The sequence below is a fragment of the Cryptococcus depauperatus genome, chromosome 6 (genome assembly GCF_001720195.1).
Source record: "Cryptococcus depauperatus CBS 7841 chromosome 6, complete sequence".
NCBI lineage: Eukaryota > Fungi > Basidiomycota > Tremellomycetes > Tremellales > Cryptococcaceae > Cryptococcus > Cryptococcus depauperatus.
The window spans coordinates 969,044-993,828 of record NC_089473.1 but is presented as its reverse complement, the minus strand read 5'-3'; the positions used below and the strand labels follow the sequence as shown (position 1 = coordinate 993,828).

Here is a 24,785-nt window from a genome sequence, read left to right as displayed (position 1 = left end):
ACTGTTTATCGTCAGTTACAGGTTGTCCATTCTTTGAACAATTTTCAAATAGCTCAGTGTAACACTTTTTATTACGTAATGTCCTCCAAATTGTTGTTCCTCTCAATTCACTTTGTGGTATTTGACTCTATGTTTAACCTTTCAATCCTGCTATCTTGCCAATGAGCAATTCTGGTCCTCCTATCGATGCAAAAAAAGCTCAGGCTGTTGCCTTAGCCGATCTTGAAGCTGCACAAAAGAAAAAAAGGGCGATTGATGCATCGCTAGTGAGATTGATTCGTCTCTCTTTATGTGAATAATCTAACACTTGTAATGCAGGCTGACCTTGAGCGATCCATTTTTCTCTTTGAGAGCAGCTACCTTGAAGAGACTGCTACTTCAGGAGGCAACATTATCAAAGTTTATCAACGGCGATTATTTAATCTATAAAAGCTGATGTTTTTAGGGATTTGATAATTATCTTAAACCTCCAACTACCCATATTCATAAGAAGAAGCTAGAAGCGACTGAAGCAGATAGGTTATTTAGCAATAGCAGCGGCACGTACCAACAGGTTTGTGTTTTCACTGGCAATTATATTCGTCTGATAACAAAGCATAGATGGCTGACTACTCTGTAAAGTAATTACCCTCCTGGTTACTTTTGACAAGGTTGTGCTGTCAAGTGTCAGTATTCACTTGCTTTTGTGACATTGATTACGAAAAGAGTTTATGTTCTTTATGCCTTGATCTCATTCCCATCGTTTCATGAAGATTGTAGCAGCAACGCATGGTGAAGAACTTTTCAAAACCATGTAGGGGACAAGACTCTGCATCAATGAACGTGTTGTGCCTCCTAGTACAATGATTCTATATAGCTAATGGCCGCTCAACATGTCAAATCATGCGATTATGCATTTATTTGCATAATGGCACACCACTAATTATAAACGTTTTGTACGAGTATTGTAAATTGGAAATCAATTGACCCGTTGCTCGTCATTCGGCATGACATCGTAGCCGGTCCGCCCTTGTGCCCCTGCAGCCGGTACATCTCCAGTCTCTTCAAGTTCGGGCTCATGAGGTAAATGGACACTTGAGGGAGGAGGGAACAGTAGAGGTTTTAAAAGACCGTTAAAGACAAATGTGCCATAACTAAGGGCAAAGATTAGCAGGCGGAAGTCAACATTTGTATAGGCATGGTGAACAATAAACTCACACAAGCATTCCAAAACCGGTCGCTTGCAGTAATGAGATTGGCCATACCAAAAATTCCCAGCCTAAAATCAAGCTGACTATCCATATTCCTAGCGTTCTGCAAGTATCAATTGTACTCCTAGTGGTGGCGCTCACTTGGTGAGTGACACTGAGGCCAAAAAAGTTGAAGGATCCAATCGAAAACATGATCGCGAAACATGACCAAAAGACAGTGGGAGTGGAAGTAATCTGATGCCAGCCACGAGGGACATCAAAGTAGGGCGAGCGATCGTGAAACATCAAATGTAAGAGAGGCATTCCAACAAGTGTGGTTATCAGGCCAAAGAAGCCTTCCAATGTTACGGCTTTCTGCAATATCAGCACTCAGTGCAAGTCGGTTTACTCACCACTGGTTCAACTTTGTATCTGGCCATGATCTTCTCCTCAATGACCTGTGAAGATGGATAATCAGCATCAAAATATTGTCATGAACAGCCCCAGTCAAGACATACGTATTGACTTGCAGTGAATATCTGCGCAAAAAGAATGAGAGTAACGCCAACAGCGACACGGGCGGGATCATCGGCCGGTCGAGCGGCGATGGCAAAGAGCTCAACAGGATCGCTGACAACTTTTTTGACCACGCTTCCTGATAGTCCAACCAGACAGACACCCAATGTAACAATTACAAGAGCTGTCCATTGATATAACCACAAGTGTCGTCGCAGAAATATGACAGACAATACGCCTACCCAGAGAACCAATGCGCCCCGAGTCATTTGATAGATGGAGACAGGCGTCATAATTAATCCCACGTTCATGAGCGTCGTCCCGCAAACTAAAATAGTGATGCAATTTAGTGAACAGACCATATACACAATCTCACGACTCACTGTCAAAGAAGGCAGGGAGCCACATCCAGCACACTCTCCAACCGCTCAGCTGGTTATCAGCCAAGATGCTGCCCTCCTCTTCTTCCTCTACGTTGCATTCGTTCATGTTGGATGCTTCGCTTTCATGGACTGGCGTATAAGAGTTTGATTCGTTAACAGACATGGGTTTGAACGGCAGGTGTCTAATTATACGTGAAAGCAGAGATGCTTGAGGATCAAATTGCGTCTTCTTTTGAGAATTGTATCGTGTCCATAACAGCGGAATAAAGCATAAAAATTCGCCTATAAACATACTGCAAAGATTTAGCAACCAACCGTCACTGATGAAGGAAACAAATTATGTAGTTGACTCACTTGAGTGTCTGCCATACCTATCGCTGGTAAGCACTACATATATTCAAATACGAGACTCACTGGTTGTTCAAATTTAATGGGAAGACCAGCCGCATTTGGGTCGCAGTTCTCAACACATTCCATATCTTGATATTTAGAGCTAGGTGGCTGTTACCGTGTTATCCAAAAACCTCAATCATAACTCACAGAAGACTGTTGGCGCAGCCGGTCACAAACATACCAATCACCATTGTGGTGACGCCCATCTCGGAGAACATTCCTGACTTGGGATGAAGAATGTATCGAATGCAGTTATTTATAATCTTAACAGTAATAAAATTGCAAATGTTATCTTTGTTACAAATTACAGCAACGGAAGTTGGCCTTTCTTATTTCGCCGGTTATGTTGATCCGGTTGTACATCAGCAAATCTATGGGTTTCCGCTTGCCAATATACAAACAAGAGTTTATACTAGATGTGACCTTGTGATCATTGACAGAATTTCGATACTGCTTTCTTATGCCAATCGTGTCTAACGGGTCACAACAGTGCAGATCATACAGCCAAACGTACTATTGAGGATGCATACATGTATAGGATCAAACACAAATAGCCCATACTATGCTCAGATAGATACTCATGATATAATGGACACTGGATGCATGTATTTGTGCTGCAATAAAACATAATTATTTGAGTAGCATTAAAGAGATCATTAAGAAAAAGATTGTGTTAGATTAGGCGAGATACGTGGAGCAATGTCTGATTTGTCCCATTCTGCCATGAGCTGTAAACCGACAGCTATTCGTAATCAGTCATTAGCAGTATACTGGAGATGCGTGAAAATACCAACAAGGTTCGACTTCAGTACCATCTCGTGATACTTTCACTTCCCTCTCCGCATTCCAAGGATTCCGTAAATGACATGTGCGATTGAATGGAAGAGGGGCAATCTTGAGCCACTCAATTCGGAATACATGACCCCACCCATCTTGAGCAAATTCTTCCTGGGCATCCTGCTTCTCTCTCTTGGCGTTCTCCTTCGATGAGAGGAGGGAGGCTTGTTTACAGGTTGTCTTGTCCTCAAGAGCTTCAGCTCTTTGTGATAAAGCTGTTGAGCTCTTTTCAATATCAGACATAGCTGCCTTGGTTAAAGTGGTGGTCATTGAAGAAACATTATCACGCTGAAGAGTTTTTGGATCAAATGTATGTGCCCTTGATTCATCCAAAACAGGAAGGTCGAACATAGAACTGCCTCCGGCAGCATGATTTGGAACCTTTGGCGGATCTGTTTTACGATGACCCATGGGATGAAAGTACGAATCTCCACGAGGCCCAAGTTCACCAGGAGACAGTGTAGTCACTCGACTATGATAGGGAGAGAGGAGAAAGCGATCAGATTCGGCTGTTGAAGATCTTCTCATTGTAGTGCCAATGTATGATTGTTGTTTTTTGCTTTGTTCTTTGTTGATTGGCTCCACCATTCGAGCATAACCGAAGAATTCTCCAGATTTATTGGCCCCAAAAATGAGAAACACAGCCTGCGATGTTTTAAATGCCTGATCTACAAGGTTTAAGTCAGACATAGCAAAAAAGAAGTGTAGCAACTCATACCCAAAATTGGCTCGTTATGACGTTGAGTCTTCCACATCCCAGTTTTGACACTCTCTTCTAATTCAGCCTACAGTCGTTAGTGTCAGAGTTTTTTTAATTATGACTTACCGTTGTAAGACTCTTCAGTATAAAAATTCGACGAGGAAAGTGTTTAATGAGGAAGCTTGAATTGGTACTCGCATAGCTTCCAGTGGACGCTTTATGTTCATTTTTGACTTGTTGGTCGTCTTTGCCAGTTTGCTCATCTTCCTTCGCCGAAAAACTTTCCGGGTCTTTCATCTCTCCTGACGTTTTAGTTACTTTGAGGACACTAGTGTCCGATGAGGCAGCCGACGCAAAAACAGCAGATTGACTCGCGACTTTTTCTTGCTCCTTTTGCTTCTTCACCCAGTCACGATGCATCCCAGTACCACGCTGCGCCCCCACGCCAGAACGAAGATCATCATCTTTGCGTCTTACACGACACACCATCTTGGGGCAGCGGGGATCCCAAGGGCGCAACACTTTGCCGTTAAAGTGAGCGATTGCCCTGTCAAGATCAACTTGAGATGAAAGATTGACAAAGGCGCACGAGGAACGAGAAATAAGAAAAATTGACGAAGGGCCACGCCAAGGCTCTGCATCTGCTTCGCTGTTGGTTGTTGGTATAATCATATTAAAGAAATGCCAGAGCTCCTCATGCGATGTATTGTTTGGACTACACCCATAGTCAGCTCATCAAGGGTCATGCTACAAGGACAAGCACGCACACATTGCCAACCCACATCACCCAATCGCTTCGATGAGAAGGCGGCTGAGGGTGATAAGGCTTTCTCTCGGGCTCTTTTTGATCTGTCGGGCTCAGTTTCGAACCACCACCGACCGAAGCCATATTCAAGCTATAAGGATAGACAGGGGAACCGTTCCACTCTGAGGGCTGCATCACGGTTTCCGCTGTTGTCAATGGGGGTTGATAAGAGGTATAGAATCCGAATGTAGGTGGCCTGGATGATGCCCAGGCAGACGATGGGTCGCCATAAGAACTCTGCCCGCTGTAGTGGCCAGAAGGTGCACCTTGCAAACCGGAATACTCATCAACTGATTCGTGTCTTGATGGTCGCGTAAGAAAAGGAGGCGCATTAACCGGATTGACTGGCGAGTTTGTCCACATACCAAATGCTTGATTGGACATATTCACAGGGGATGTCTGTTCAGAGCCAGGCGCTCCCTGCCATACCAAGTGCTCGGGGTATATTCCATAGGAGACATAATGTGGATAGGGATTCTGAAAGTGCTGATATGGTGTATATGGTTGAGCATAAGGCGGCTGATAGAGCTGAGGCTGAGGAAGCTGTTGAGGATGTTGAAGCTGAGGGCCGTATGGCAAGGTGCTTTCTAGATGCAGGTTCTGTAGTTTCTGGACAACTGCCTGTTCCCGGTGTTCTGGCATGGTGAGTATAGTCAGTAGATTAAACAAAAGACAGTTTTGACAAAAGAAAATAAATACCTACGAATGTAAAATGAATTCATTTAACATTTATTACTTTTTTTTTCCATTTCATATCATCAAGGGCAACGCCAAATTGGTCTACAAATTCGGTACCAATCAGCTCTCATTCTAGTTCCTGTCATATTGTTTTTTTTTTTTTGAAACACATGAGACGAGGTGCATTCAGCAGCAATCACAGGATGCGTGTATAGAGTGTCTAGTAAGTCAAAGATACAATGTATGCCGTCCCACGTGGCATACCGCATGTTTAAAGTATAAGCCATATAAAAAAGAAATGTATTGCCTTGCGGGAGCCCGGAAAAAAACCTTCAATGTCTTGCGTGCTTAGTTGTCAATCTGGACACGTTAGGATGCACTATTGGAGACGACGGTTATGCATTTGTTCAGATTTTCTGCTTTCTGTCATTGCATGCTTTTGACTGCTTGCTGGATCCAACTGCGTCTCTTACTTCCCACCATCTCATCCGTTGTCCGTCGCTGCCTAGTGTCGTCTCTACGTTCAACCCGTCGACCACCAGAATTGATGAATTCCTGCAAGTTATTGTCAATTTTGTATCCCACTGTCCGCATCTCCTCCACTACGAGTCTCCATCTACTGTCACTTAATGCCACGCACTTCTCTATTAAAGCCGTATACACATCATAGGAAGGTTTGAAACCGTCTGCTTTCATTTTTTCGAGGTAATAGAATGCGTCTTCATAAGAAGGCTGTGTGAGACAAAGGCGAATCATGTGTTCATATGTTGTAGCATTTGCTGAGATGCCTTGAGTTGTCATTTCGGAAAGCAAAACATCTCCAAGAGGTCGGTGTTCAATTGCAGCACAACACTGCAAGACTAAATTGTATGTATCGAGGTTGGGTACTAAAGCAAGATCCGCTGCAGCCATTTGGGTAGCTCTTGTCCTTTGTAAATCGCGGAGTGCAGTGCTTGCGGCTATCACAGAATTAAGCGCAGTAATGTCCACAGTTTTGCCGGCTTTGTGCATATCCTCGAGTGTATAAAAAGCTTGATCGATAACTTCAACGGATTTCAAGACTGCCACAATAGGCTGGACTGTGGACATAGTAGGTTCGAGGCCAGCTTCGCGTATTGTAGTGAGGACTTGAAATGCGTTGGGAACCTCGCCTGCATTACAGAAAGCTTCTAAAAGAGGAGCAAGGTGATGTTCTTGAGGAGGACCAGAAAGAAGTTGAAGAATGCTGGAGGAAAAATCAGGACGTCCCCATCTTCCTGCAGCATGAAGCATGGAAAGAATGAGACCTTCATCAGGAGTATAACTAGACTTGACGCGATCCCATGATTGTTCAATACCATGTAACTGTCGCATATGAGCAAGCGAATTACGAATAGATCAAAACTTACATAGTGGCTGTCAGCACTAGCGATGAGTATTTGAACCCAAGAATCTTTGTCTAAACGAAGACCAGACTTTGTCTCGGCTTCTGATCTTTGTGCAATTTGGAGAGCTAATCGAGGATACCCCCATTCGCAGGCTGAGCGTATAGAATGTTTCAAAATGTTTGTATTAGCCATAAAGCCTTGTTGTGACATGCTCTCCAGTATATAGATCATTTGCTCAACTTCATAATTGGATGCTGAAATTCTGGCCATCACATTATAGGTAGAAGCCCGGCGCGATTTAGAATACAGTAGAAGAGAGGGAAGAAGGTGAGGGTAAACGATACCAAACTGGTAACAATCAATCATAGGCTGAAAAAAGGGAATCATTCACTCACGCCCATCATGGCATCGATACCTTCCTGACCCAGCTCTAATCCTCCTTTTTTGGCGTCCTCCCACGCGGCCAGAGCTACCTGAAAACCGAGGTTTTCAGAGTCATCTCCTTCGGTGTTGTGAGCTAATGCAAAATCACTGGCAGCTTGAATAATGTTTATGTATGCTAATGGCGTAGGAGAGCGTTCTTCAGATTTATAGACGGTCAATTTTTGCAGAACAGAAGACAATCTGAGCTTATTTTCGCCACTGCGTTTATCATTGCTTTTGAATAGTGTCGTTCGTGGTTGCTTTGGAGGTAGTTCTGAAAGATAGACATTAGACCTTTGACAATGGACGGAATGGACGTGCTTATTACCTGAGATAGCAGCAGTAGTGACAAGCCTCCCTCTTGCGTTGAGTGCGCCTGCTCGGCAAGAATGGCAGAGCCTAAGCATTGTAGCTGATGTCTAAATTTCGTTAGAATGAGTTTTCATTTTTCTTTCCAGCCTCCACTATTGTAACAAAAAGTACAAACAAATGACACATCAAGGAATGTCCAACCTACGAAGCGGAGCCAGAATTATCATTTTTCCAGGGTCGGCGTCCTCCGCCTTCTTTGTGACTGCGCTGTTGTAGTGATTCGATTATTATCTAGCTTCTGTCAATCAACAATCATTATCTTTCTTCAAACTTCTATACAGTTGTCATGCCTTCACCTGCAGTGGCGTTGGTGACTCCTACGCGTTCGAGATCTGTCTCACAACCAATCCCCGAAGATGCCACTTTAGACACCTTGGCTGCACCAATGCTGAAATCATCCCGTTCTGTCATGATACGTTCTTACTCCTCCAACCCCCATTCTCGTAGTCCAAGCCTTCTCCAAACCAACTCAAAATCTCCTTCGCCGCAGGTTCGAGGTAGTAAGGGCCGTGCGAGAAGTTCTAGTTTAGTGACCGTCACCGAAGTTGGTGGCGATGACCTCAACACTGTCGTTGACAGGCTTGGCGTCGGTAATAATGAAAACGCCGCATGGGTGAATGCTCCAGGCAAGTCAATAGTGATAACGGACAACTTCAGCTACCGCTTACGTTTATCATTAGGAGCATGGCTAATCCACCCTGTCCTTATCTTCTGTGGCAAGTTGCTAGTAGATGCTATACCTGGCATGACTCAAGATGTTAGTTGGACGATTGTCAATCTTAGCTATATCACTGTGAGATGAGTTGTCTACTTCACATACAAAGCTCATCTTTTTTAGTTTTCTTTCATCATGTTTCATCATGTTACTGGTCTTCCCTTTGAGTCAACTATGACTACCTCTGGGGCATATGATGATCTCACTTTGTGGGAGCAGATTGATTCTGGAGCACAGTATACGCCTGCTAAGAAGTGGTTGACAAGCGTGCCTATTGGGCTGTAAGTTGTGTGATATTGTCTACGAGACATCATTGACAGCAGCAGCTTCCTTATTTCTACTCATTATACCCGTTACGACTATGTATTATTCGCCCTTAACTTTGTCGCCCTTATTTTTGTCCTTTTCCCCAAGTTGCCTATTGTAAGTTTGTGATAGGATTATTCTTGGCTAACAAATAGCTTCACCGTTTAAGATTCCATTTCGCTGTTAGTAACGACATCCCTGTCACCCCCGTTGCCTCACGCCCTCCTTCTCCATTCTCTCAAAGGACCACAATCACTTATTAACACGACCCAATATCATTGCAAGATTTGACATCCTGTGGCCTATCAAGAAGCCTAATCTTGCATTTCAACAAAAACATCATATGAAAAACAAAAGCCAAAAGTAACACCTAGCTTGATCGTTGTTTACGACACCACCTACTGCATGTACAGACTTGTCATTATACTCAGTGATCTGCTTATTTGTTTCCTTGTTTATGTGAGATACATCCTCGGACACAATTATGAATAGTTATGAAAATCCACAGAATGGCAGCATTCTAAATCAAACATAGTATCAAAACGACGGGAACAGTTAATTTCGAGCGGACGATTTCTTGACTAGTCGTTGTTTCTCAGCTTTGGGCATCTTGTGCTTGCGTTTTTCTCTATTTCCTTCCTTTACTGCTTTTTTTCGTTCCTGTATGGCTCAATTAGGCTACCCATCAATCGAATGGGAAGAAAACTCACCTTTTTTAAATCTCTATCTTCATGGCGGAAACCACGAGATTTCTGTCCCTCATAGCCAATGTCAACAACCTTCGTCATCGTTATTTCATCTGCTTTGGGTTGGATGGCAACAATGTCGTTCTGAAACAATCCATCCTCGTCTTCGTCGACAGCAGTTGACGAGAGACATGGCGACGCTAGCTTCAGTCCTGTGATCCCAGCATATATGAGATCATCTCCTTTTCCGTTTTTCAGAACATCGACATCTCTCTCTGGATCGTAAACATCTGCAAGGGTACGAGGAATATACGAGTTCATGAACACAGCATCGTCTGACTCATCGGACGGGGTTTTGATCCATTCAGACACGATGTCACGTAACTTTATCTCGCCTTCATTACCTAAATTCTCATTAGGACCACACCCAATGACTTCGCTGACGACAAATTCCCAAGACCGCCGCAGGCCTAGAGTTCGAATTCCTCTACGACCAAAGAACTCCTCTATGTTCGATAAATCAGAGCGGAGGAAATCAAAAGCTTGAGGATGGTCGTGTTCTACAGACTGGGAAACGTCGATTATATACAGATGTTCGTTATGTAAACTAATTGATAATCAGTTAGGTGTTGTGAATAGGGGCGTTATTAGAAATGTTGACTTACAGAATGTTGTATTCGCTTAGGTCGGCATGTACCAAATGGCAAATTTGGAACATCCGCCGCGTAGTGATCATCAATTCAACGTACAAATCAGGAAGACGCTCCGATTCAATCTCCGCATCTTTCAAGCGTGGTGAAGCACTAGAACGAATTTTAGCTTTCAAAAAATACAATTTTGAGAATCCGCTTACACGCCATCATTCCCCAAAAATTCCATGACAAGTACATTCTCCTTGCACTCATATACAGTGGGTGCTCGTACACCACCCTGTCTCAAACGTTTCAAATTTCGCAGCTCTTTCTCGGCCCAGACACGAATCATCTTGCGAGGATTCCGAGAGGAGATATACTCTCCTCGAAATCGTTGCTCCCCTAGTATGTAATTTTGACGAGAGCGGAAAACCAGAATCGAAGTACGGTAGATCTTGACAGCACGATTAGGCGCAGAAAAGTATACATTAGCCTGAAACATCAGCTCCTAGCCAATTGAGCTATAAACAAAGGCAAGAACTTACTTCTTTGCCTGTGCTTATACATCTCTCCGTTTTGCTTATCTCGCCGCGGTTCACTAAACCAGTCAGGATGAGGCGGGTACGTGCATCAAGAACCTGTTCTTGTGTTGCACGGTCACTTTTATCTCTGTCCTTTTTCTCGGAAGATGCTTTCGGATTGGTAGTGACGCCTCCGTGAGCTGACAATGTTTGACTACTGCTCTTTGACAGTTGATTGCTGGCTGGTAGAGGGCCAGCGCCGCAAGTAGCAGCTTTTTGTTGTCTTGCACGGTTATATTGCTTGGTAAAATCTACAAAATTATATGAACAGGAGTGATACAAGAGATGGGGACTGACGCACTTCCGTCCGCTAACTCCCAGTCTTCATCATCGATATCCCAATCACCCTTATCGTAAAGCTCCTCAGATGAGGATGAAGTACCATTATTTGACTTTTCCTCAATGTCAATCATATTCATTCCAATAGCGGAGTTTTCAAAGTCGGAAGGTTGATTAGCATGGATACTGCTTGTGTTGGAGCCGCTTGCATAGTCATTGATGGAATGCGATCTTGCATCAAGCGATATATCTAGTCGAGACTTTTGTGGATCGGCCAAGTCAGGCTCTGCCTGATCGATGTATCCATAGTCTGGGCGCTTGCCCATAATGAGAATGTTGTTCAAATCAAAGACCAAGAAGCTGCCGCAAGAGAAAAATAATAACTACAATGATGAAGAAAATGAATGGTGCAGCAAATTGAAATTAATTTACGTAATACAGGGTTTTCCCTCATACTTTTACGTCATTTATTGAGACAGAAATGGGAGTCATTTATGAGTAGATGTGAATGTTATTTACGTTTTATTGTATAGCAAGTGAGAAATACATGTAAAATAATGTCGCCCCTTCCAGAAATTATGCTGTCAGTGGCTAGAAATCCTATTCTTGCCGGTCAGTATCCAAATCAATGTGGCCTCAGTTGTCAAATGTACAATACAGAAATAGAAAATCGACTGATCCCTCGCAGTAGGGCTACCTATTGGACTTGGTGCTTCAAGTGGTTATCTGACTGGGCGCTCATCGAGAAGCCAGTGGTTCACTGTAAGCACAGTTGTGAAAACTTTTTTTTTACGTGTTGTAGACTATGAAGCCTCCGCCTGGCAACCCTCCGAGACAAGCTTTTGGGCCTGTGAGCATTTTTCGTGACAGGCGCACTTTACGTTATTGAAGCTTGAAGGTTTGGACTATCTTATATGGATTAATGGGTTATGCTTCTCATTTGGTTGTTGAAGCTTTTGACCAGGCTTCATTGCCATCTGAAACGTACGTCATCACAATGAGAGCTGATGAGCTTTGGATAAGGCTTATATCTGTACATCACAGTGCTCTAGCAGGTCGTGCTCTTCAATTGTACTATGTACAGCTAGGCCTGAATTTGTTATGGACTCCAATCTTCTTTGGGTGGAAACAAAAACTACTTGCATTAGCAGAAATCCTTGTCCTAACTGGAACAGTCTTCACAATGACCGTAAGTAAAATCAAGAGGATGCTCCTTGTTTTCTTTTGCAAGCTGATAGACCAACCACTAAGATTGAAATGCACAAGCTTAACACACCGTTGAGCACAACGTGGTTTCTAGGGCCTTACTGCGTATGGCTAGTCTATGGTGAGTATGCTATTGATACTTATCACTGCTTGGATTAATTTGCTTATCAATTGACTGCCATGAAAAAGCTACTTATCTCAACGCTGGGTTTGTATTATTTAACCGGTTAGTGCTTCTTTCTAAGTGAATATTTGTCACTAACTTTACTTCCTGTGCTTTAGGAGAGGCAAATGAGAAGGTGGACATTTCGACTATAACTTGGGTGTCTGGTGTAAGACGCGGATCGATAGGAGGATCCAAAAGAGAAGGAAGTAGAGGAGAAGATGTCTCGGACTTGAGAACTATTGAGAAGAGGATTGGAAACGATAATATTATTGTTTAGAAGAATGTAAGTTTATGTATGATTTTACGTGCGATACATCACTGAGGAACAAGTAGTAAACCTCAATGATTTATATATGTCATTAATGGATCTGTGCAGCGTTGAACGAGCTGTACAATAAGCTACCATCAGTTGATATAACCAACAGTAATACTAATAATTAACATGAAGAATTCTGTTAGTTATTCCTGGATTAAGGATTCCATGATTCTATTCATGACATCTGATTACCATATTCAATTATATTTTATGCTTAGGATATGTGGCCCATGTTATAGAATATTACGTTCGAATATAGTATACAATATATTCAATTCTGATGAGACAGAAGATGGCAGTTTTGTATATGTTGACGAACGAACGAACCAATTTTAATGAATCAAGCCAAACAACGCCCTGTTAGAAATTAGTCCCTATAGTCTCTTTTCCGTTTTGTGACTCGTTCTGTGATTACCCCGTCATATTGTTTCATGAATCTATGATCTGCTTTATGTTTAATGATGTTGTTTTGTTATATAAAGGCATTTTGTATTGTTATCTAATTCAGAAAAACATATTATATATTCTGCATTTTGATCAACTTTTAACTGGTCATCGGTGGCAGAGCCGTTTCGTTGGTGCAGTGGTAGCATGCCCTCTTAGGGTTCTTACGAGGTTTTCGAAGGAACTTTGGGGGTGGTCCTCGGTTCAATCCCGGGACGAGACCGTCAATTTTTTTGGCTAAGCATTTATAGTTTTTTGTTTTCTCTTCAACTCACCATTTAATGATTGCTCCAGACAACTCTACTTTTACTAAGACATCATTCTTTCGATTCAGTTCTTTGTTCGTCATCTGTTAATCAAGTTTTTGTTGGGAAAGATATAATTGATATGATCTCAAATACTTTGAAAACTCTGCACACTGATTTGCACAACCGTGTTTTGTTGTTTACAGACAGACATGGTGCATAATCACAAACCAGTCGATTAAAATCAACTCAACGATGTGAAGTCAGAAACACTTTACTTTGTCTTGTTTGCTCGTTCCTTTTCTATCCTGCTTCTCGTATTGCATATCGATAGAGTAGCTAGTGATTCCCCATAAAAACATAAGCAAGTCGCAGTGGCGAGAATTTGGATGATGCTCAAAAGTGGGATCCAATTCATCAGTAAAGCGATCGCGTTGAGCACAGATGATGAAAATGGAAGAACACGTTCAAGTATCTAAGATGTAGCATTTAAACCGACCATTAAGAGAAATTTTAACAGTGTTACACGCCTAGTCTGCTCAATCCAGAAAACAGCATTCAAACACTTTGTCACGAATGGAAGGTTGGTATAGCTGAGTTGGTTGAATTGTTGTTGATAAAAGACCTGAAGATAGATAGATGAATGGATGTCTCTGACTTAACAATATTGGAGGAGGAACAGATAAGAACAATAAGTAAAGGTTGATGTAGGATAAGACGTATGATACATCACTGGAGAACAATTATAGAGAGAAAGTCCAGTATATATATGTAAGAAAGAAACAGAGAACCGCGGATGTACAAATGAAGGCCAGATATCCTGTACCGCGGCGGAAATGACTAAGTAGGAATAAAGAAAGTAAGTGCGGACATTAGTCGGAAGTCCGTATTCATCACACTTAGCTGCGGCTTAAAATGACCCAGCTTTTCTCTTTCGTACCACCATATGCTATCCATATAAACGGGCTGAATCGTTGACACATCGTTAACACACCGCGCCGTTACTACCAGCATCTTACCTACCGAGGGGCCAACGGGCGAGCGACACACTGCGGATTGCATACATACACACGTACCCCGGTCGCAGCCATTTATCTCGAGGACTCTGCTCCATCGACGCTATCATACTCAGCGACCTCGACACACCACAGGGCCACGATGGCGTCGAGCCAGATGAGAGCGCTACAGGTGCTTGACTGGAGCCAGGGAGCCAAGGCTGTCGATGCTGCGAAACCTCCGGCTCCAGCGGCGGGCTCCTCCGCAATACAAATCCGCGTGCTCGCGGCAGGTGTGCATCAACTCGTCCGCTCGCGCGCGTCTGGCCGCCACTACTCCTCTCGCACGCTCCCACATACGCCGGGCGTTGACGGCGTGGGCGTCGACACGTCGTGCGGCCGCGCGGTCTACTTCTCGCTGCTGGGCGAGGCGACGGGCGGCCAGCACGCGAGCGAGATTGGCACCATGGTGGAGTACGTGAACGTGCGCAGTACCTGCATAGCGGAGCTGCCTGAGGGCGTGGATCCTGCGTATGCGGCGGCGATGATGAACCCAATCATGAGCAGCTGGATGGCGCTGCGATACCGCGCGGGTGACGCTGTCAAGAGCACAGGGTGGTCGTGTCTGGTCGTGGGGGCGACAGGCGCGAGCGGGAGGATGGCTGTCAGGACGGCGAGGGCTCAAGGGGCGGGGCGGATCATTGGCGCGGCGCGCAACGAGGACAAGCTGAGCGCGGTTGAGGGCTTGGACGCCAGGGTGGTCCTGCGCGACCCGCCCTCAGAGACGGACTGGTCGGTTGCGGCGGACGCGAGCGTGGTGCTGGACTACCTCTGGGGCCCCTGGCCGGGAGCCTTCCTCGCGGCGACGGCCAAGACCAAGAGCGCGCTGACGTGGATATCGATTGGAGCGGTGGCAGGTCCAGACGCGGCCGCCCCAGGCGTCCCGGCGGCGGCGCTGCGGGGTCGGGATGTGACAATTCGGGGCAGCGGGGCGGGCAGCTGGACGGCGGAGCAGATGGAGGCGGAGCTGGGAGGTATGGTGGCGGTGCTCAAGGGCTGCGACGTGGCGAGAGGAGAGGTGGTGAGGGTCAGGCTGGAAGATGCTGAGGCTGGCACCGAGGCGGGTGGGAAGCTTTGGGGGCAGGCAAAGGCCGAGGGGAGGTTTGTTGTCGTGATGGAAGGGACGAGTGATTGATGAGGAGGTGTTTAGCTGGGAATTAGAATACGAGGACGGATGCATAGAAAGGTGGGTCTTGTCATGTACGTGTTTCTAGATCTTGATCCCTTTTTTGTTTTAGGGAAAGAAAAAGAGAAAAAAAGAAAAAAAAGATGGAATACAAGACGTGTTAGATATGGGTATGATGAGACTTCTCGAGAAGTAGAATAGACAGATGTAGATGATATAGATGGATGGAGATGATATATGTAGATGAAGATGGTGTCTCTGACCTTGGAATATTGATAGGTAGAGCTGATAAGGTTGGTTCTTAGGATAGTAGAATAGACTTGGAAGTAATTGGTAAGTTATAGCTGAGACGTATGATTCATCTCTAAGGAGAAAGCTATGAAGATGTTCTATATTATATATCTATTCTAAAGCTGTACAGAGAACGAAGTAAAGCAACATAGTAAAGCAAGAATGTGGTCTGACACAATAAACATTAGTTGCGTACACAGATTAAAGAAGTTATGACTTATTGTTCATGACCGGACGGCAATCGTACATCTAGCCAAACCAAGAAACATGGCAATAAAACGCCGGTATAGTCCCCTTGACGATCGGAGTCGAGCGCCTAGTTAATTCATCAACCAGTTGTTACACGATTTTGCACATTCCCGAGTGTCATACAAAACATGTAGAAAAAGTTGATAGGAAATACTTCATTCAAAACCATCTTCTGGCTTGATTCGGATAATGCTACTGTCCATTGAAACCTATAGGCAAGGAATGTCCCTGGGCGCCTAGAAATGCGATGGTGTTAAGGAGCCGGCAACTGTCGCGCTACTTGCTCCGTCCACCTGCCACTAATCCAGCTTATGAAAGCCAGTCCTGACGAAATGTAATTGAATGAATAGGCCACTGGGTAACTCTTTAGCATCTTGCATGACAAAGAGAGTCCAGAGATATGAACGAGTACTTGCATATGTATAACTAAAAAGGGCTCACCCGAAAGAACAATAGTTACAGTGAGATATAAAGTACAGTAGATATCAGTAATGTTATTATTGTTATCCATCACGTGACCTGATTAACGATTGGATCGCGCATTCCCACACTCTCCTTGATCCAATTTCCTTATCAATCACTATTCTTCTTCTTCACTCCTATCGGTTCACAGAACCTTTCAAACACATAAGCCGGCAAACTCTTTGTCATCATGTCCGCCATGTTCTCCGTACATGACACGTGAGCCAACGCGGTCGTGTTGTCCTCAGCCTTCTCGCTCACAAAGCGATGCTGTGCAAGAATCGGGCCTATAGAAAGAACCCGGAGGAGGGAAAATAAAAAAAGAAAGAATGCCTCTGGCTTCAGACTATCGGAAAGGAGAATGGTTAAGGCAAATGCTAGATATGGTTGAGAGTACTATGTGATCTAGAACGCATGAATGAACTGGCGCATGATATGTTATGGGGGAACAGATTAGTAAAACTTCAGTGGTTTATATGTTAATACTGGAGCTGTGCACAGATTGAACGAACTGAATAGTAGAGCGGTTACGACCCTGCACACATACTGCATATAGGTTGTGTACACACGGTCGTAACTCAAGGAGTGCTCGCTGCACCCTATTGCTTGTTGGATGGCATTCATGACAATGCAAGATACAGCAACTTTTCCATAGCTCCAGAGAATGAATATGGATAGATGAAATAAAAGGCAACTGGACATCCCCAAGCCAGTTGGGTCCCAACGCATAACCCGCTCCTGGCACTTATCCTCCTTCACCTGTCCGACTTACCAACCCCGTTGAAATAAGAAAGAGTGAAAGAGTTGTATAGGGAATATGTGGAAGTGGAAACCGAGTAGAATGGTCTCGAGGAATGAGTAGTGGATAAGCGCAGAGCACATTGTAGATAGGCATGCATATGACTGGCACGCCTAATTGTATAGCTTGTAGTTTTACTCTAGCGTAATCGTCATTACCGTTTTTATATACTCTCATGTGCATGCCATATGTACACAGGATCAAATCATTCACACATTCACGTAGAACCCTTTGACTGGCAAACATTCCGCCATTGTCCAATTTCTTTTCAGTCTCTCTTTCTTTCCCAGTGTCGACATCGATTCTAAGCTCGCCTGCCGTGGATCTCCTACACTCAGCAGTGAACTGAGTCCTCTCCCGTACACCGTCAGTTATTTCCTCATGTTTTAATGCCGTGTGATGCCTATTGAAACGGACTGCATGCTAACTGAAAAGTCAGGTTGTCACTTCAGCTCGAAATCCATGTGACCCTCTTTCGCGACCTCTCCTCTTTTAATCACTTGTTCGTGTTGCCAACCTCAATATGTTGACGATACTTGTGGCGCTGCTGCTATAGGCTTGTAGTGCCATGGCTCAACTCTTCAATGCAGTTGGACCCATCGCTTCGACCAATCACAGCACCTTCTGCCTCAAGCATAGTAGAACGTTTTCTTTCCAGCTTGAATATTTGATCGTTGCTCACGTAGACGGTACGTCACAAGGGATGCTACTCCTGATAATTATGGTTCTAACAATGGCTTTCTCAGGTTCATTCAGCTAAGTCTTTTGGCTTCCAAGATGTCAATGACTTCCTTTCTACTCCAGCATCGGCAAAGGGAGCCATCAACGGGCAAGACTGAGTACATAGGACCCACGCGGATTATGAAGGTGAAAGTCGGATGGTTCGCTTCGCCGAGTGCAATAACTTCGGCTTGTATGACATTTTGCTCATCGATTCGCCATCGTCTTACCTGGTTGTGATTTACGTATGTGATGAATACAGATTTTGCAAATTATTAATCTTTGAAATCTAGTTTCATATGTCAACCCACACGTCAAAACTATAAATCACATCTTGTCATGAAAATACCATTAATTAAAATTCAAGCGATCGAACTAAAAGGCTACAATAATGGAGAAGGAGCTGTATTATCATTTATTGGCTATATTCCTTGTCATAATTCCAAGATCATGACAGAGTCTGAGAAAAGGATTCATTCGACCAAGCACCAATCCGGTAGGATCACCAATTTGGTTTGTTAAAAAGCCAGATGGATCGCTGAGACTCTGCGTAGACTATCGTCAACTCAATAAAATCACAATCAAAAATCGCTACCCACTACCACTCATCCAGGAGTCGTTAGACCGACTCAAAGAGGCTTCCTGGTTCTCCAAAATCGACCTCCGCGCGGCCTATAACTTAATTCGCATCAAAAAGGGCGACGAGTGAAAAACGGCTTTCCGCACGCGATATTGTCTATACGAGTACCAAATAATGCCTTTTGGGCTCACCAACGCGCCTGCTTCGTTCCAAAATCTTATCAACGACGCCTTACGACCATACCTCGACCTCTCCGTTATCGTCTATCTTGACGACATCCTTATCTTCAGCAAGACCCGTGAAGAGCACGTACAGCATGTTCGACAAGTATTGGAGAAGTTGGAAAAGAATCATCTCTAGGCGAATGCTGAAAAGTGTTTGTTCTTTAAGAGCGAAGTAGAATTTTTGGGCTATTGTTACAGTTTGTTACGACCCTACACATATGCCAGCCTACAGACCACTCATTACGGCATAGGGTCGCAACATTGGTACGGTCATCCTTGTTTACTTCTTGCTGTCTGTTGTTGTATCAATGGCGATACAGTTGTGTTTGTTTATTGATACCAATACATAGATATATAGAAGTACTCGTAGAATGCTTGATCCTCTTCGAGGATCAATTATTATATGTTATACCAATAGGCCTCACTATTACATTCATACAAATATCTCCACTACAACCGTCCGGCTCTCACACGGATATCCACCACCACTTACAGTACTATCTGTAAGCCCATCACCACCGTCCTCTTGTACCGGACTCGAAGGCCGCCGGTACAGGATCGTAACACAGTTCTACTATAACTATCCTTGCGGCGATGTCTGTTACGACCCTACACATATGCCATCCTACACACCACTCATTACGGCATAGGGTTGCAACTGTTACGGTCCGTAACAACGGAATATAAGCAATGCAAGTCCTTGAGTAAAATCACTCAGGTCTGTCATTGAATAAAATACATAACACAACCTTGAACCTAGAAACCCAGAAACTATCAAGAAACCCAGCAAACTTTCCTGACCTGCTTCCAAAGCTTCAGCGACGGGACAGACCGTGAAAAGAGGATACAGAAATAAAAGAAATTAAGCAAGTTGTTCCTTTGCCTTTCCATGAGTTCCTTGACTTGTTTCGAGAAAGCAGAAGTAAAACACTACCACCAGCCCGAACAAAGTATGACCTGCCAATTGAATTGATCCCGGACGCGGAAGTCAAGAAAACAGGCATTTATCCCATGTCTCGTCCTGAAGAAGACTTCCTTCGCCGGTGGATTAGAGATGGGCTTGCCAGTGGGCATTTGCGAAAGTCACAGTCTCCCTATGGCTCGCCTGTCTTCTTGATCCCAAAACGAGGTAAAGTGCCGTATCGTGTAGTGACAGATTACAGGGCAATCAACAACAAGACAATCAAGAGCAGTTATCCGATACTTCGCTCAGATGCCCTAGTCGAACGTCTTCAAACTGGTCGTGTGTAGGTGTTACGACCCTGCACACTTACGGTATATACAGTGGGGAGCAAAATGTTTCAATGTTTTTTTTTTTTGGATTGGATCACCAATAACTTCCGAACGATAGCAACGGCAGCTATTGAATCTCGATGCAAGGTACAGTTATTTCTTAGCTCTACAACGCATCTTCAGTGACGTCATTAACTGTATTTATGGCTGAGCTATGCGGCTTTGAAAACAGAGGCCACATTGAAACATTTTGCTCCCTGTTTTTTGAGAACATAAATTCATGTTTCTAATACTTTGTATAGCCTCCCTTGGCACGAAGAACTGCCTGTATCCTCCGTGGCATACTCTCTATAAGGCTCTGGCAGATTGAGACCGGTATCTCATCCCAAACCTTTTCAATCCTCTCCCAAAGTTCTAACATGCCCTGGGGCTCATTTTCCTCCCTTTTCAGTTCTTTCTTGAGGTAATGCCATAAATGCTCGATAGGGTTGAGGTCGGGAGACTGAGCGGGCCACCGCAAAGTACTTATGCTGCGATTTTGAAGCCACTCGCTAGCTTTTCTGCTCGTATGCTTCGGATCGTTGTCTTGTTGAAATATGATCTTTGAGCGGTTGAGGGCGTAGTATTCGATGGTTTGTTGTAATTCGTCTTCCAATATTGCGCAATAAAGGTCGGCATCCATCTTTCCTTCAATCTTGGCTGCATAGCCCACTCCGTACCACGTCATACATCCCCAAATCATGACACTTCCACCACCAAACTTCATTGTTCCAATCACCGATTTCTCATCCACGCCCGATCCACTACTAATCCACGCCCGATTGTTTCCATCTGTGCCTAGGCGATTGATCTTGGTCTCGTCTGGCCATATGACCCGTTTCCAGTCGTCCACAGTCCAGTCTTTGTGCCGTTCTGCAAACTCCATTCTTGCACGCCTGTGTTGCAATTTGAGGAGTGGCTTTTTCTTCTTCATAACGCTCTTAAACCCAGCGTTGTTCAGGCACCGTCTTACTGTATGTACAGATACGCTGTTACCGCTTAAGATGTTGGAAATGTTTTTTAGTTCCACAGCACTTTTTGCCTTGTTGTTACAGTCCTTACTGTAACCTTGCGAAGATGGAAGGAAGCCCGCTGGTGGAGGTTGTGTATATAGTTTATATTTGTATCTCTGTTTTCTCTTTTTCTTTTATAATTATATTAATGCAAGTTGGAGAGTAATTTGCTCTACGCCTGTTCTGATATACAGTGGGGAGCAAAATGTTTCAATGTTTTCTTTTTTTGGATTGGATCACCAATAACTCCCAAACGATAGCAGCGGCAGTTATCGGATCTCGATGCAAGGTACGGTTACTTCTTAGTTCTATAACACAACTTCAATGACGTCATTGACTGTATTTATGGCTGAGCTATGTGGCTTGGAAAACAGAGGCCACATTGAAACATTTTGCTCCCTTTTTTTTGAGAACATAAATTCATGTTTTTAATACTTTGTATAGCCTCCCTTGGCACGAAGAACGGCCTGTATCCTCCGTGGCATACTCTCTATAAGGCTTTGGCAGACTGAGACCGGTATCTCATCCCAAACCTTTTCAATCCTCTCCCAAAGTTCTAACATGCCTTTGGGCTCATTTTTCTCCCTTTTGAGCTCTTTTTTGAGGTAATGCCATAAGTGCTCAATGGGGTTAAGGTCGGGAGACTGAGAGGGCCACCGTAAAGTACTCATGTTGCAATTTTGAAGCCACTCGCTAGCTTTTCTGCTCGTATGTTTAGGATCGTTGTCTTGTTGAAAAATGATCTTTGAGCGGTTGAGGGCATAGTATTCAATCGTTTGTTGTAGTTCGTCCTCTAATATTGCGCAATAGAGGTCGGCATCCATCTTTCCTTCAATCTTGGCTGCATAGCCCACACCGTACCACGTCATACATCCCCAAATCATGACACTTCCACCACCAAACTTCATTGTTCCAACGACCGATTTCTCATCTAAGCTCGATCCACTACTAATCCACACCCGATTGTTTCCATCCGGGCCTAGGCGGTTGATCTTGGTCTCGTCTGACCATATGACCCGTTTCCAGTCTTCCACAGTCCAGTCTTTGTGCCGTTCTGCAAAATCTATTTTTGCACGCCTGTGCTGCAATTTGAGAAATGGCTTTTTTCCTTCGTAACGTTCTCAAACCCAGCGTTGTTCATGCACTGTCTTACTGTATGTACAGATACGCTGTTACCGCTTAAGATGTTGGAAATGTTTTTAGTTCCACAGCACTTTTTGCCTTGTTACGGTGGATCAAAGAGGCTAAAGATTCGATTTCAGATGGGGACAATTTTGATTGGCGGCCTCTAGCTCTTGGAGTATCCGACGGAAAGTGCTTAGAGTGGATGCGACTGATAGTGCTGACACTTAGGCCTAGTTCTGAGGCTATTTGCCGGTACGAGCGGCGGGTATGTAGCAATGAGATCGCTTTGTTGACTTGGGTAGTAGAAATAGCGCGCATGATTATTGTTCAGGCAGCTGAGCACAAACGTCTCCCTTTTTATACCATTCCGCTACTGATGCGGAATGACGCTGCATGCGGAATGACGTATTGAAGAGGTGACGTCATTCAGGGCCGTTTTGGTGGAGCTATGACGAGTTTCATATTTTCAGAAAACAGGGAGCAAAATGTTTCAATGTGGCCTCTGTTTTCCAAGCCGCATAGCTCAGCCATAAATACAGTTAATGACGTCACTGAAGATGCGTTGTAGAACTAAGAAGTGGTCGTACCTTGCATCGGTATACGATGGCTACCGCTGCTATCGTTTGGGAGTTATTGGTGATCCAATCCAAAAAAACAAAACATTGAAACATTTTGCTCCCCACTGTAATACATACTCTTGTGCAACCTAGAACCCAGAAACCGGGAACCAAGAACCCAGAAACCGAGAACCAAGAACCAAGAACCAAGAACCTAGAACTAAGCCGCCATACCCGACCTGCGACAAAGACAGAGTTGAGCAGGCGCTAACAATTTAATATAATTATCTTTCGCACCTCGGGATATGGACACCCAAGAAATAGTTGATCCCAAACACTATAACTTGAGAAGCATGGCCCAGATAGATAAAGAAAACAACAAGGAGGCCCGAGCTGAATCAGTCAACATGGATATGATAAATGCTTTGAGGCTGGAGATTGAAATGTTGAAATTGAAGAAAGAGGTGCTAGAAAAGGAAAAGGAAAACCTCAAAGTACACTCAGAAAACAGGAAGGAGGAACTCGTCGAACTGAAGAAGCCAGTGAACGAAACGACTCCTGCTCCTGTGTCAGCAAAGCGTTCAATAACTCCGGAGCGTTTTGACGGAAAAAACCCAGAAAGGCTGAGGCAATTCTTATACCAGTGTAAGAGGGAATTCACTTTAAACCCCAAGGATTACACGACGGAAGAGGAAAAGGTCCTCTTTGCCACAGACTTCCTGGGAGGAAAAGTTGTGGACCGAGTGGTGTTGCAGCTGGAGGAGGGATGCGCATGGAAAAAGGACTTTGAAGGCTTCGCGAAGTACCTAATTGATAATTGGGGAAACGATATCGATAGCCAAGATGCGCTGGAGAAACTCCAAAAGTTACGTCAAAACAACATGACGGCAAAACAGTACTTCTTCGAATTTGATACCTATAGAGCCATGGTTAAAGATCACTCTACATCAGAAATCATTGGCTATGCGGAGAAGGGTCTACGTTTTGAGGTGTTGGAGAAGATGAATCTTAAGAAGTGGCATGAGTGGAAGAGCTTTGAGGAATTTAAGGAAGAAGCCCTCAGTAAAGATGAGATGAGGAGAAGGCTGGAGGAGTGTTACCACCTTGCTTCCTGCTTATTTACGTGCAGGTTGGATAATCGTTTAGGATGTGAAAGCTGGTTCTAGATTCTTGGGTTCTCGATTCTAGGGTCTGGGTTCTTGGTTTTGAACTTGTATATCAATGTATTATTATATAACGTGCAGGCGTAGAGCTGTTACAGTCTTGACTGTAACTATCCTTGCGGCGATGTCCGCTGATGGAGGTGGGAGGAGGTTTCGTGTATATAGTTTATAGTTGTATCTTAGTTTCTCTTTTCTTTTATATCTTTATTAATGCAAGTCCAGGAGTATTACTCTCGGCCTGTTATAAATTAAAGATCATTGCATCCAGAAACCACCTAGACCTAGCCCAAGAACCAAGTAACGAATACCTAGAACCCGAGGTTGCCAACATTTGCCAGCCTGCAACCAAGAAAGAGAAGGCCGTGACAATTTAATAAAGATATCTCACGTGCACTCTGGCAAATACTCATGCTAGACGAAGGCGGTCAAGAAAATAGATACAATCTGAGGAAGACAAACCAAATAATCTCGAAAGAAAAATCATTAATCAAGATGGAAGAAATTTCCCTAAAAGAAAATCTTGAAATGATGAAGATGTTGAAGGAGGAAATGCAGAGGATGAGGATTCAGCAAGCAGAACTGGTGGAAGAGAATAGAATGTTGAGAGCCAACAGCGTGGACGTTACGAGGACTCCGGCCCACTTATCAAATAAACGAACTGTTGAGCCGGAGCGCTTTGACGGAACGAGACCAGCGGCCTTAGCCCATTTCCTGTTCCAGTGCAGGAATGAATTCGCGCAGAACCCTGGTAACTACCTATCGGAGGAAGCAAAGGTGACCTTTGCGATATCATACTTAACCGGGGCTGCAGCAGAAGCAGCTGTTCTCTGTCTACGGGGAAATGCTTGTCCTTGGAAACATAGTTTCGACAACTTTGAAAGGTTTCTCATGGATGGTTGGGGCATTCCTATAGAAAGGTCAACTGCAAGA

The 24,785-nt window shown here is 44.1% G+C and overlaps 8 protein-coding genes across 8 annotated transcripts; 4 read left to right on the top strand and 4 right to left on the bottom strand.

Annotated features, from left to right (window-relative positions):
- Positions 1 to 161: 161 nt before the first annotated feature.
- Positions 162 to 624, top strand: L203_105104 (uncharacterized protein; the record flags this gene model as incomplete). Its single annotated transcript, XM_066214477.1, has 4 exons — positions 162 to 266; positions 319 to 399; positions 446 to 553; positions 601 to 624. 4 exons carry the CDS (start codon positions 162 to 164, stop codon positions 622 to 624), a joined length of 318 nt encoding a protein of 105 aa, XP_066070574.1.
- A 334-nt stretch (positions 625 to 958) lies between these two features.
- Positions 959 to 2,679, bottom strand: L203_105103 (uncharacterized protein; the record flags this gene model as incomplete). Its single annotated transcript, XM_066214476.1, has 8 exons — positions 959 to 1,133; positions 1,198 to 1,544; positions 1,586 to 1,627; positions 1,688 to 2,013; positions 2,069 to 2,361; positions 2,423 to 2,439; positions 2,483 to 2,561; positions 2,609 to 2,679. 8 exons carry the CDS (start codon positions 2,677 to 2,679, stop codon positions 959 to 961), a joined length of 1,350 nt encoding a protein of 449 aa, XP_066070573.1.
- A 438-nt stretch (positions 2,680 to 3,117) lies between these two features.
- L203_105102 (uncharacterized protein) lies at positions 3,118 to 5,445 on the bottom strand (the record flags this gene model as incomplete). Its single annotated transcript, XM_066214475.1, has 5 exons — positions 3,118 to 3,203; positions 3,256 to 3,966; positions 4,017 to 4,044; positions 4,125 to 4,713; positions 4,766 to 5,445. The coding sequence occupies 5 exons, from the start codon at positions 5,443 to 5,445 to the stop codon at positions 3,118 to 3,120; spliced, it is 2,094 nt and encodes a 697-aa protein (XP_066070572.1).
- Positions 5,446 to 5,907: 462 nt separating this feature from the next.
- On the bottom strand, positions 5,908 to 7,678 carry L203_105101 (uncharacterized protein; the record flags this gene model as incomplete). Its single annotated transcript, XM_066214474.1, has 4 exons — positions 5,908 to 6,825; positions 6,870 to 7,196; positions 7,244 to 7,545; positions 7,600 to 7,678. The coding sequence occupies 4 exons, from the start codon at positions 7,676 to 7,678 to the stop codon at positions 5,908 to 5,910; spliced, it is 1,626 nt and encodes a 541-aa protein (XP_066070571.1).
- Positions 7,679 to 7,929: 251 nt separating this feature from the next.
- L203_105100 (uncharacterized protein) lies at positions 7,930 to 8,793 on the top strand (the record flags this gene model as incomplete). The annotated part of the gene is made up of 4 exons (XM_066214473.1): positions 7,930 to 8,269; positions 8,324 to 8,436; positions 8,482 to 8,639; positions 8,685 to 8,793. The coding sequence occupies 4 exons, from the start codon at positions 7,930 to 7,932 to the stop codon at positions 8,791 to 8,793; spliced, it is 720 nt and encodes a 239-aa protein (XP_066070570.1).
- A 426-nt stretch (positions 8,794 to 9,219) lies between these two features.
- L203_105099 (uncharacterized protein) lies at positions 9,220 to 11,168 on the bottom strand (the record flags this gene model as incomplete). The annotated part of the gene is made up of 6 exons (XM_066214472.1): positions 9,220 to 9,324; positions 9,375 to 9,957; positions 10,016 to 10,153; positions 10,204 to 10,475; positions 10,528 to 10,814; positions 10,865 to 11,168. 6 exons carry the CDS (start codon positions 11,166 to 11,168, stop codon positions 9,220 to 9,222), a joined length of 1,689 nt encoding a protein of 562 aa, XP_066070569.1.
- Positions 11,169 to 11,399: 231 nt separating this feature from the next.
- Positions 11,400 to 12,098, top strand: L203_105098 (uncharacterized protein; the record flags this gene model as incomplete). Its single annotated transcript, XM_066214471.1, has 7 exons — positions 11,400 to 11,454; positions 11,531 to 11,604; positions 11,654 to 11,692; positions 11,741 to 11,826; positions 11,887 to 11,964; positions 12,018 to 12,031; positions 12,094 to 12,098. 7 exons carry the CDS (start codon positions 11,400 to 11,402, stop codon positions 12,096 to 12,098), a joined length of 351 nt encoding a protein of 116 aa, XP_066070568.1.
- Positions 12,099 to 14,377: 2,279 nt separating this feature from the next.
- L203_105097 (uncharacterized protein) lies at positions 14,378 to 15,564 on the top strand (the record flags this gene model as incomplete). The annotated part of the gene is made up of 3 exons (XM_066214470.1): positions 14,378 to 15,375; positions 15,425 to 15,460; positions 15,513 to 15,564. 3 exons carry the CDS (start codon positions 14,378 to 14,380, stop codon positions 15,562 to 15,564), a joined length of 1,086 nt encoding a protein of 361 aa, XP_066070567.1.
- Between the last annotated feature and the right edge of the window lie 9,221 nt (positions 15,565 to 24,785).